Source organism: Brienomyrus brachyistius, chromosome 6 (genome assembly GCF_023856365.1).
Source record: "Brienomyrus brachyistius isolate T26 chromosome 6, BBRACH_0.4, whole genome shotgun sequence".
Taxonomy (NCBI): domain Eukaryota; kingdom Metazoa; phylum Chordata; class Actinopteri; order Osteoglossiformes; family Mormyridae; genus Brienomyrus; species Brienomyrus brachyistius.
The window spans coordinates 15,040,263-15,052,999 of record NC_064538.1 but is presented as its reverse complement, the minus strand read 5'-3'; the positions used below and the strand labels follow the sequence as shown (position 1 = coordinate 15,052,999).

Below are 12,737 nucleotides of genomic sequence, written 5' to 3'. Positions count from 1 at the left end.
TATATTGTTCTATTATAAAGCTAAAATTAGTTTCATCAAAAGCGTTGGGGTAGTTTGCAAACACTACATACTGTTTATAAGCTTAGGGTAGTAAAACTGTAACAAATATATAAATATGCGTGTATGTGTGTGCAGACTTTTCTCAAACTGAAAATCTCACGCCAGTCAGCTGACCAAAGTTGGCTACCCTGTTAAAACAGGAATCGGGGTGTGTTTTAACGTACACATACAAAACAAAAACACCCTAGAATCCACTGTAACCAAAAACACTCATGAGGTAACGTACAGGTTACGAAGTCAGGCAAATCGGAAGTAAATGTCGGGTCACGTAAACATGTGACATTATTAAGACTCAAATATCAGGATTGTTTCAATTTACCGTTTCAGTCACCCTAGTTACATCTTATTTCGAATTTCTTAAGTTTTTACTTATATAAATAACACCTCATTTAATATTTTATACCTCACACAAAATACACCAAATCGGTAATTTAAGGTTATATTACTAATGTAAGGGAAGCATTCTCTTCGCAGTTGCTTGGTGCATCAGATAGTACGGCGAGTTTGATTGGGGGCTTCATGATCTTAATACTGTGTCGGTGGAGTGGATTGACTATCCCTGTATGGTAAGTAGTATATTCGCTTGGTGATCCTGAAGTAGCTTGTGAGTTGGTAGGCATCTTTGCCAGGAAAAGGGTGATCTAGTCTCCAATACATTCTAAGATGTGTCTCAACAAATGCACCACGTCTGTTTGAAACAAATACCAGGCAAAAGCAGAAACCATCAAAACACACATCATGCTTTCAAATTTGGCATTTTTTTTAAATTAACTTTCCAGGAGCTCTCAACGCAGACAGACCATATAAATTGACACCCCACCCAGTGCTGGCCAACCTATGAGAGGTTAATGTAACTGCCTATATGAGCTGCTTCAGGCATTTTTAGATTAGACGGTAACCTTTTACAAGTTGTACACCTGGTGTGGCATAGACGTTGCATACTTTCACCACGTTTAGAGATTTCAGTTATCATTGCTTATACTTTGCTACTAATGCATACAGACAGCAGACCTTGCTGTTCTTCAAAAATAGTTTAAAATAATCCAGGCTTATCTGTGGAATTACAAACTCAGTTGATTGAGTTGTAGTTTAAAAAGTTAGTAACAAAAAAAAAATCTGATTAGAGAAATAAGTACATATATTCATAATATAAGTTTAAAAGGGAGCTCCTTTACAAGGTCTAAGAACATAATTTAATAATTTATAAGCATGTATTGTTACGCGCCGCTGCAAGCTCTACTCTGCCCACAGATCTCGTCTGCGGCACAGTGATAAACTTTTGCAACCCTGCATAATGTTGGCAGATCATTCAGTCTCTCACTAGGTTAGTTCAATAACAATCAAAGCATTCAACACAGAAAATGATACAGGGGTCCAACGTTCTGGATTACACTCAGTGTATTCTACAAAAACAATATATAAATTAAGCACACTTAAAGAAGACACCGAAAAAAGTATTTCAAATTTTATATTTAAGTTGCTTTTATGCACAGTCTTTGTAAATAACTTCTGTATCAAAGTGTCATAAAATGAGGCAACCGACATAATTTTAAAAGTTTAGAGACAACTTAGGGGGACCATTACAGCCTTCACCACCCCAGATAAACCCTAAGGCAGAAAATGTTAATGTTTTTTTTATTACAGTTTAATTCTTGATTTGTCAAATTTTTACCCTTTGAGTACAAAGCACTGTAAGTCACCTAGACCAAGAAACTTACATTTAGAAAATACAGCCACTCTCTCTTAAATTATGAATCTTGGTGCACTTCATAATGCATATTTAATATATATATGTATATATGTGTGTGTGCGTACTGTCCATGTGTGCATATTTGTAAAGAACGCACCATAAACCCAGCATACAAAATATACATAGAAAAATTACAAAATATTTTCATTTTCATTGTCCCCTTAGTGTGTTGAAACTTTTACAAAAGTCTCCCACTCAATAAATTAGAATGTAAAATACTCAAAAACGGTTAATATTGTATGATGCATTTGTACATGAGATTAATATAATGTGTTTGTACATGAGACTCATATAAAGATCTACACTTCTTTAAAATTCCCATTAGCTGATATTTTTTCTGTGATGTTAAAAAAAAATTAAAACTACACATACATTTGCATTGTTTGTGGAGTCAATGGTATTTGGCAGCAGCATGTTGTGTTAAGTGAAGAGAAGAGGGTTCTTTTGCTGTTCTTCTAAGTGCTGTTGTCTTCAAGGCCAGCATGGCATGTGCTTAGTTCTTCTTTCTCACATCACATCTGCCCGCTTGTCCCTCACTTTATTCCTCAGTTTAGTCCTTGCTTTAAATGCAGCAGAGTTGTATAGGTGCTATGAAGAAAAATGTAACTGTGAAGTTCATCGGAACACTTCGATTTGCAAACAAGCTTTAGCACAACGTTTCATGTCCGTCACATTAACGTTCTCGGCCAGTTTCTTCTTGCTTAGTTTACAGTACGTTTGACTTATGCTGCAACAGGACAGATGTGAAATGTTACCTTCTCAAAACGAGAGATCCTACTGGCTCTCACAGAAGCATCGAGTACCAGAGGTGGCCCCAATTCAAAGATGTCCCTCAAAAGCTGGTTATACTGCAATCACAAAGACAGTTGATTACATTTAATAGATGTTTTTGTTTAAACCAACAGACAAATGAGCAAAGAGCACGTAGTGTTCTTGGAGCGGTTTCTGGGAGTGTGATTAGTCTACCAGCTAGAGGATTCAAACCCATGACCCAGACACCCGACAGAGCTACAGACTGCTCCAAGACAGTTTTAAATAACCTTAATAAATAAGCCTATATTTCAGTCAGATTCACAACTTGCCTTCCATGCCATCCATTCCATTCACAAGCTCACCTCATGTAGTTAGCACTCACTGGTGTGGATTTGCCGATTCATGTGGAAATGAATGCAGCCAATTGCTTGTACATGTAAAACGCAAATATGCATGCAAGAAGTTCACAGATGACTCTGTGGAACATTCCCCCCCCACAACTTCAGCATCGGAACGGGATGTCCATGAATAATTTATGAGCAGGGGGCCTGCTGTTACAACGGTTGCATAGCAACCAGCACTCAACAGTCTCTCACTTGAATGTTTTCAACAGAAAGTTGAAAAGCAGGAGGATGAGAATGCCAATTCCTTACTAAACATCTGAGCTGCTTCTCCTTCAGTTTCCCGAGTAGCGTCTTAAAATGACTCAGATAGCAGTGATTTCAGCTATTCTGCACCCAAAGCAGCAGAATGCCTGCTAATCTGAATAGATTATATTTGTATGATTCTACTGGTGGTTGAGAATCCATGTTGTGCACAGCAGGTGTTCATTAGTATTACAATACAGCAGTACTACCTTCAGTATAGCTGTTGTGTAACATTTCCTAGATGGCAGATGCTTTTGTCTATAAAATAAATCTAAAAATCAAAGTATTCATTGTGCATACAGTAGTGCTCTTTAAATCATATAAGGTATTAAACTCGCTCAGTGAAGTCCCCCCACCACACACACAGAGTTTGGAGGAATGTAACTTGCTGGAGAAAAGCCAAACGTGTTTGCATTCCAACAATGCAATCGCCATCGGGATTTTCACGTAACCCTTTCCTGACCTGTAAGTGGTATCTCACTCCAGATTCCAGAACCTCTTTAAAGGCGTCATAGGTTCTTCTTCGGACCCAGCTGTCAATATAGATGCCTTCCACACCAAAACAAATCTTCTCCTCGTTGAAATCTTCGTTCTGGAGAGGAGGATGAAGGTTAAGGGCTGCGACCGTTCATGATGCTCAAACTGATATTTGTTCTTGTCCCAGTCAAGGACGCAACTTTGGCTAGAACACTGGGGGTTGAGGTTTCCACCCATTATGGGAGAAACATGATTATTGGGCGGGGGGGTTACAACCCTTCCCATCCCCCCCGCAATTTACGCCCATGGTCCCAGTCATTTGTAACTCTTGGCACCTTTCCACTGCCATACAGGAACCTAATCATACCCAATCCATGCTGCAAAGACAGACTAGTTACAGCGTGGTTCCAGCTCACATCGGTTTTCTACTGCAGAAAAGTCGGCTCAGTGAAGACGTTGCTCGGTTTGGAGAACATCAGCGATATAAAACCGAAGAAAAGCTTTATTGTTCACACAGTGTACATCATGATTTACCGTGTGCTAATTTCCTGTTTTTCCAGCACATCTGTAAAAATCGCCGCGTTGTTAGCCTCAAACGCTAAAGCTAGCGGAATGACCATTCACTTGTGACCATTCGCATTGCAAATCCATTCCATTCAGCTATTCTATAGTACGTTTTTAAGTAGGAGGTTGGAAATTTTCAAGATCCGAATCATAAGGAATACATTAATATATTATAATGTGCAATACTACTAATAATGAATAATATACAGAATATACCTTTTTTTTCTTTCAGATAATCCATCCACAGAACACCGGTATATCCGTACATTTCAACCAATCACATGGTGAGGATGCAATCTGCTGGGTTTGGTCATGATTTCAGCCCTGCTAGTAACCTGGGCCCATGTCAGCACGGGGAGGGCTCACACATTTTACAATGAACCAAGTTTTGCGTTATGGCTCGGGTTCTTGATGACAGTGGAAAAGGGCCAAATGTTGCTTAATGAGAACTATGGAGCTTAGAGCTCCGTGCTCAACGAATTAAGATTGATTCCAAATACAGATTACAATTTTCCACCATTTTATTCATATGTACCCAAGTTACGAAAAAACCAGGCGTCAACAGTGATAGCAGGAGGGTTTACTGCATGCTGACAGTTGCTTCCTGCTGTCATGTTCCCACCTCGATGTACTGCAGCACCTCCCTGAAGATAGAACGCTGTTTTCGCCGGTCGTTCTTGGCTCGGTGCTTGTTCCCATCCGTCGCCAGGCCTTTCAGGCATTCGCACAGCATGTCGCAGTCATCATATTGGAAATCCTGTTATTGAACAAACACACACCCCATCTGAGCAAAGGACCAACGGGCGACATGCGACAGCCTCCGCGCTCGGCTAGAAGGCGCTTCTGTGAATGCGGTGGCGTTTAATATAGTGACGATATACCTGATCAATTTCTCGACCCAGTTGAAACAGAAGGGCGATGGTCCCCCCCACGGCAATTCTGTAGTGGACATCATTGCACTCCAGGCAGGCCTGCAGTTTAGGCAAGTGTCTAAGAAGGGAGGGGGCTTCATCAGTAATTTCGTTATGCTACTGTTGCTCCCCCAGTTTGCTAAATATAGAGCGATTATTTTACTACTCCAAAACCAAGGGAAGATGTCAAAATCAAAACAAATTTAGTGTGATGTGAGCACAAGTTTAACATCACTTACATGTCCAGTGAGGAACTGAGATGAGAGGCCGGACAGAGGGTGAGAAGCAATGCCCAGGCCTGCAGGGCGGCACAGAAGAGCGCCGACATGCCCGGTTTGTGGGTCGGCAGGGCGCCTTCGCAGTTGGGGTACGAAGTGGTGAACACGCTCTCCAGGTGACTTAGGGATTTCAAAATGTCCTGCGGCACCAGAAATATTCAAAATCTGTCAGTGTCGTGAGAAATGACTCAACAGTATGATGCGTTTCGGACAGTTGGGTGACCAGCTCACCTCGGCGTTATCAGGTGCTGCAACATAACAGCAAACGCCCAAGGCTGTGGCACACTGTGGAGGGGAGAGCCGGGGGGTGAGATGGGAGGCCACGGCAGCCGTGCTCTGACATGCGACAGGTGGCCCGTACTCACGCTCTGCCTGGCCGCCACGTTGGCACAGTTGTCACTCAGGGTGGAGCTGAGCACAGGCCTGAGCATTCTGAAGACCTCCTCACCCTCGACGCCTGTGCTCAGCTGCACACACAGCAAGGCGCACAGGGTGGCGGCTGCCGCCTGCTCCTCTCCGCCTCCTGCGGGAGAACAATGTTGGGCTGCATCACGTGGCCTCCTCCCCAGAAACGCCTCCCCTCTCTTAGGTTTCACACCAGCCCCTCCCACCTTTGCGTAGACTCCTCTCCAGGCAGTCGGACAGTGTGAGCCTCCTCTCCAGCAAGAAGTCGTACAGGATCCTGGACGAAAAGCCCTGCTTCAGGCTCTCCAGTGCCATCAAACGGGTCTTTGCGCTTGAAGGGGAGAGAGATGGGCGAGAACATGTCTAGGAATGCCTCTTTATGTTTCCGTCGAGTAACAGGCGCACATGCTCGTGCTCAGACCGAGCGGTGCCAAAGAACAAACGTTACACGGAGTCACAGATGTCCCCAGTAATGTGCAAGACAGACAGGGCTGCCGTTTCAGGTGCAGCATATTCACTTCCCATCTCGAGTTACTCCAAACACACCCACCTCTTGTCCATCAGGTTGTCCAAGCACTGCTTCAGCTTGTCCTCGGTCTCTTCCTGCGCAGTCTGTTCATCCACCGGCTCCCCTCCTACAGGTTACAGGCTCTGCTCTGACCCTGCATCTGGCACCCATGACCCCAAACATAATGCGGCGCAGCTCCAGTACCTACCAGCACCCTCCTCCAGCACAGAGGCGCTCTCGCTGGCACTGCTATAGTGACTCAGGACTTCACTGGCCTGCTCATCGTCGCTGGCTCCAGACTCACCCTTGGCCCCGTTCCGCCCCCCTGAGTGAAGCAGGGGTAAGGAGAAGGGGGAAAAGGAATAGTTGACACCTGACCATGAAGGACAAAAGCCTGCGATCCTGGCTGCTGTGGCCATGAGCGACTCAGCTGTGTACTCCAGTCACTAACTGGCGTCAATATCTTTTAAAGAGTCTGGAAGCAGGGGGACATGCAGCCATATAACTGTGAACACTGATAAACAAAGGACACTTGTACTTATTAGCAGACAGATGACAAGTGAAGACAAAAAACTAAATGTTTGATGCAGTTGTGTTTTGAGAGACAAACTACACAGGAAACATTTGACCTGAAACTCGCCACATATCTTTTTCGGTCCGTGACCTTTGAGCTGACCATATGGGGCTAAAGTGACAGGCTGTCCTGTTTGGCTGAGTGTTGAGGACACCAGCGTTTTAACTGGCTTGCAGTCACATGACCTGAGGAGCAGTAATCCTCAAAACAGTGGGAAACACTGAGCCAGCAGGAATGTGATACCAGCAGCTTCCTACCCCCACAACAACTTGACAACCTCATGGAGAAACCTTGTATTAATCTGTCACAATGCTGTGTGACAATAGAGTTTCACTCTGGGGGGTGGGGGGGACATACATATTCATATTCTAGCTGTGCAGGATGGCATCGTTTGTTTTTCCATTACAATCAGTAAATCGAAGCTAGTCAAAAGGCCTAAAGCAACTTCATGAGAAGGTAAACACCTCCACAGGACTAGCCGCTGTAGTGCTAACACAATATGACAGCACTCAAAATCTCAAAAACAGTGACGAATGATACAAATACTGGCAAGATTAAAAATTGCCTGTTTGATGCGTTCAAAAGGGCCTTTTACATCACAAATTACACATGGTATGTATGTTAAAAGCTGCTCCCCCCAGATAATAAGTAATTGACAAATTACTGGACAAATCTCGATCAAAAACAAACTTTGGTATGAGACTAGTTGACTTTTACAATATTCATTGTAAATCTCAAATTCAGGCAGAAATATCCCACTTTAGCTGTGCTTAATTTAGCATACAATGAGAAATGCATGAATGACACTGCGGTACCAAACCCACTACAGAATTTGGTCCTGACAGTTTGTGGTTTGTAGGTTTATCACCGTTTCTAACACAGAAGATAATCATGGAAAAACAGACCAGGGACCCCATAGTAAATTCTTGCCAAGTTCAATTGTAGAAAAACAGCATTAAAAGGACCCAATTAGAATAACTACGTCCTTATCTGATTAAGTGGTTCTGCCTTTTACCTCCACAGTGAGAGTCAGAAAGTCTATATGTGCACCAGCCTGCTATAAAGAGAACAAAAAAATCTTTTGGCAATGTAGGATAAGAAAAGCTAATCTACTATTCGTTTGATGCTGAGACCAGGCTACCTGAAAATACAGTCAAATCAACATTTTTATCACTGCAATCAACAGTTCAGGACCAGAGTAGGGCTGGCACTATCCTTAATATTAATAATTGAGTAATCTACAAATCAATATGATGATTTACCAAGTAATCAATTATATATTATATTATAAACTGTAATCAGCAAGAGGCAGCAGCCGACCCTGGACGGGACACCGGCTCATAGCAGGGTATACACTCACTCAACTCAGGCACACATATTTCATTTAAGCTGTGTTTTTTGAACCATGCTACCCACTGGGCCATGGTGTCATCCTTGATACTAGGCCGGCTCCATGTGCTACGTTAACACCAATTGTCACAGAGACTGCAATAGTCACCTGAGTAGAGACCATCAATAAGTTGCACTAATACACTTTGTCACAGGAAACAAAACTCAGCAAGCTTTGCGGTATTAATGATAATGTAGAAATGAAACTATCTAGTACACGTTTTTTTTTAAAAAAAGTCCAAAGATTACTGTTGCTGCTTTTGTATGAGTTCGGCATGCACTCTCCAAGCCAATCATAATCATTCGCACCCATACTGTTGGACTCACCATATACAATGTGGTGCATTTGTGAGGCATTTTTTTTAATTATTGAGGAAGAGAAAAGTGAAAAAGAACTGGTTACGGAAAGACATATTTGTCCTCAATTGTTTAGAAATATTTTGGATTCCACAGAGACAATATTGAGCAAAGGCATGCGATTTGTCCAGTCTCTGCTGTCTGCTGGCACAACTCACGGCAAGACCACTAACTTATATACCAAGAGAGTTTGTGAAATAAGTTTTTTTTTGCTATAGTTATTTTCCAACACCTGAATATTGGAAAAACTTCAAATATCTCAATATGAACTTGTTCCAATATCATTCAGCCATACTCACAACATTCACAAACAGTAACTATATGGTTATTATGCCCCGTATTATGTGAGATGCAGCAGCTAAGCAAAGAAGCTACCCATTTAAGCAGCAATTACTTTTAGATACATGAATCATAGAAAGTAAATATCATAAGTTAAAACGGTGTCAGGGGCAGAGAAGGCTGGTCCCAGAAAGTAAACGGCACACATACACGGCTAGTCTTATTACTGGGTGAGTCCGTCAATGCTGAATGTCGTCTTAAGACGCACTGCAGTCGCACTGCTGTGATATTTAAGTTCTGCTTTGCAAGACAACTGCATTTTCATTCACCTTTAATGTGAAGTGATTCCATACGACTGAGGCTTTCAGTCCTTACTTGGACCTTCATCTCTTATGTGGCACCTTCATCCATCATATTGCCAAATAACCAAGGCGGCAAATTTTAAAAGCAATACTTTTTTAAAAAATCATGAATTTTCATTGAGTAAACGCGACAACTCTAGACCAGAGTAAAGTTAGTTTACACAAACTTTTAGTTAATACACTGACTTTGGATAACCATGAATTGAAGTTCTCATTGCAGCTTGAGATGAGATGAATAATGAGGTGAGGGAGAATGCTCTTAGCTAGGTGGTCGGCTAGAAGAACCGTACAAAATGAAGGGGAAGGTAATCACACAGGAAATGAGCATACATGGAAGTAAAGAGTCTTAGCCATTTGCTTAATAACCCAACTGTATATTTTCTATATATTGCATCTATACATGTGGTTTATGCTAGGATTAACATAACTATTTACCCTATTAAAGCATCACACTATATCTTCTAGCAAGTTCACACAAATTACTGAATTACTCAAAAAAAAAAAACCTGCCACAATCAACTTCCCAGCCACGGTGAACTGAGATGTGATCGGTACAGATAAACGGCAGTAGTGATCGGTACAGATAAACGGCAGTAGTGATCGGTACAGATAAACGGCAGTAGTGATCGGTACAGATAAACGGCAGTAGTGATCGGTACAGATAAACGGCAGTAGTGATCGGTACAGATAAATGGCAGTAGTGATCGGTACAGATAAACGGCAGTAGTGATCAGTACAGATAAACAGCAGTAGTGATCAGTACAGATAAATGGTAGTAGTGATCATGCTGCGATTAGAGAAAGATGTCAGGGTGCTCAGGGACAGTTCTTAGCATACCAGTACCTTTATACGGCAGAGGGGCCTTAGTCGACAGCTGTAGCTGAAGGAGCTCCTGTCGGAGGGAGCCTTGGATGGCCGATGGGGCAATGCGAGGAGGAAGAGATCGTTAGATCACCGTTATCCTCTCCCTGTACAGATCTAAGTTCTCTCTCACAATTTTTTTACTTAATGCTGCAGTAAACCGTCACTAATAAATCCAATGGGACAGCGAAAAAAAACTTCAGAACTAGTAAAACATTTTGGGGCTGCGGAATTTGAAAACTTTAAAAAAAAATTAAAAGTGTTTTAAACAGCTCACCTAGCTAACGACAACAGGTACCCCAATATGAATTTAACTACAAGGACAGTGTGCCCCTGCCTTTCAGTCCACTCAGTTCACACAGCAGGGGCAGGTATATTCACTTTGTTATTAATCTGTGCTTATTTTACAAAAAACTACATATTATTTTGGACAAGAACAATACAGGTAATACTTAAGCAAAGGGAAAAGGAACAAATCACTATAACACAACAAATAATCAGATTTCATCCATAAGCTTTGGCATCTGTATGTTATAGGCTTACAATCGCCTTAATAGGAGTATTTTGTATTTTTAGTTTGTATTTTGTTAATTCATACCACTTGGCTTAAATTATCCCCACGTCGCTGACCACGATAAGCACCTGAAAAGTGATGATCAAGAGCATAATTTTGACTACCCCTCCCCCCCCCCCCCGCCCCCGATTATTTACACCCATGATTTAAAGAATAAGTTTTGCATTTATTTGGATACGACCAAAACAACGGTTTACACACTGGTTACACTGGGGGATCGCTACTGTCGCGCTTAATCCAGGGAAAAAAATTAAGATGCATTTTCAGGGGAAAAGCGGCACTGTGGTTATTTCAAGAGAAAAGGTTATCGGAGTGTCATCGGAGGCAAAGAAAATGTATTTAACCTCTGTGTCGCGGCATCCCCCCCCCATTCAGGTGCAAATGAGCTGATTTCAGTTTGGCGTCCACACTATCCTGGGTGCCCTTCAAGCTACCTCCCGATATACTCTGATTAATGAATGACATGAATTCTGGCTCATGAAACTGCGTAGTTATTCACCAATTACTGTAAGTGTTGGGAGTTTTCTAAATAAAGATGATCGATCTGAAATCACTGGAGAAGCATCGAGACTCCAGTCAACGGTTTAACTGGAACTGCTGCCCTCGTGACACTGAAAATAGGAGCATGCAGTTTGGTTATTATTGGAATATGACAATAAAACGACATGTCAGTGCCCAGTACTGTATGTAAATTAATATATAATTTAAATAAGGGGATCCATCTACAGGATCCGTTACATTAACACTTGAGACAATATGATTAAAAAAAAGTTGGGTTTGGGGGCTTCGAGCCAGGACGATGTCAGCATATGACTAATTTAACTCGATCGCTCAACGGAAACCTAAAAATAAGCAGTGATATGAGCTTGTCTTTCAATATTTATCCACAACTGTAAATCCCGCTGGGGGTGATTGTACAAAGTTTACGAAGCACATTTGCTTGAGGCGCGCTGGTAAAACACGCTTCCCCGGACGACACTGATCCTCATGGCTGGAACGTGGAAGCAGCTCCGCTTTCGCTTCGGGTAACTATACCCAACCACATGGCGGAGAAAACGCCAATTTCGGCCGCCACATTAGTTTAATTAGTCAATCCTACCAGCATGTCTTAACACAGAGCCACTGGGGGGCCTGTTCCCGGTATGTGTCAGGACAAGTCCCGGTTTAACTCACCACGGTTCGTGCCGCGTTTCCCCTTCTTGCTCCTCGGCATGTTGCCGGTCGCCTCCCGCGGTCACAGCTCCGTCCAAGCTGGACCGCGCCGGATCACACGCCCAGACTTCTCTCGAAGGCGGCAGAAATACGCTCTCCGACCGCGGTCAATCCACGACCCCTTCCAGGAGATCCTACCTTTACTGTTCAAAACGAGGAGATAAGTGGCGGTGAGAAGCGCGACCCCACCACGGCCAGCTATACGGCCGCCAAACCACGCTTCTCCGACGAGCGCCAAACGCGCGTGCTCGGCGGCGCCGATCCGGCTGTCGCCCAACGCGGGTATTATCTGTGGTTGTCACCGGGTAAGCGATACCTAACACCTGGCTGGGAAGGTATTTCTTTTTCGAAGTGTTTTGGACGGAGAATTGTGCACGTTGCTACTGCAGGTTCCACCATCTTCTCCCCGGTTAGCACAGACAGAGATCCGGGCCTCCCCACCTTCACTTACGGCTAGAGCCCTCTCGATGCTGCTGGGTATTGTAGTTGACGGCTTGGGTGTGAATCCACGGTGTGCCAGACACGTGGAGTCCATGCATCTTCGCTTTGCCCACAATTGTGTAGTATAGATAACTAAGTAGGCATGGTCAGGGACCTATTTACAGGAGGGGGAAGCAGGGCTTCACCAGGGGCAACATTCCATGTCCAGACGAGATTTAATTTGAGCTTGGGAAGAAAATCACATTGTACTTTTCACTGTGGTGAAGTTTACATGGCATTAACAGTGAGTTAGTTTTGTTAATTTTTGATAACATTATCATATCAAGTAGGACCTA

General features: G+C 43.0%; 1 protein-coding gene across 2 annotated transcripts; it reads right to left on the bottom strand.

The window, feature by feature from the left end:
- Positions 1-1,512: 1,512 nt before the first annotated feature.
- ifrd2 (interferon-related developmental regulator 2) lies at positions 1,513-12,397 on the bottom strand. Of its 2 annotated transcripts, XM_049016599.1 has the most exons (13): positions 11,923-12,397; positions 10,158-10,220; positions 6,562-6,678; positions 6,396-6,480; positions 6,052-6,176; positions 5,806-5,963; positions 5,672-5,725; positions 5,402-5,580; positions 5,133-5,241; positions 4,874-5,008; positions 3,674-3,802; positions 2,566-2,658; positions 1,513-2,398 (listed from the first exon to the last, which is right to left on the bottom strand). In XM_049016599.1, the coding sequence occupies exons 1-13, from the start codon at positions 11,960-11,962 to the stop codon at positions 2,318-2,320; spliced, it is 1,368 nt and encodes a 455-aa protein (XP_048872556.1). In that variant the 5' UTR covers positions 11,963-12,397; the 3' UTR covers positions 1,513-2,317. The 2 variants fall into 2 exon arrangements, with proteins under 2 accessions (XP_048872556.1, XP_048872557.1); XM_049016600.1 differs by lacking the exon at positions 10,158-10,220.
- Between the last annotated feature and the right edge of the window lie 340 nt (positions 12,398-12,737).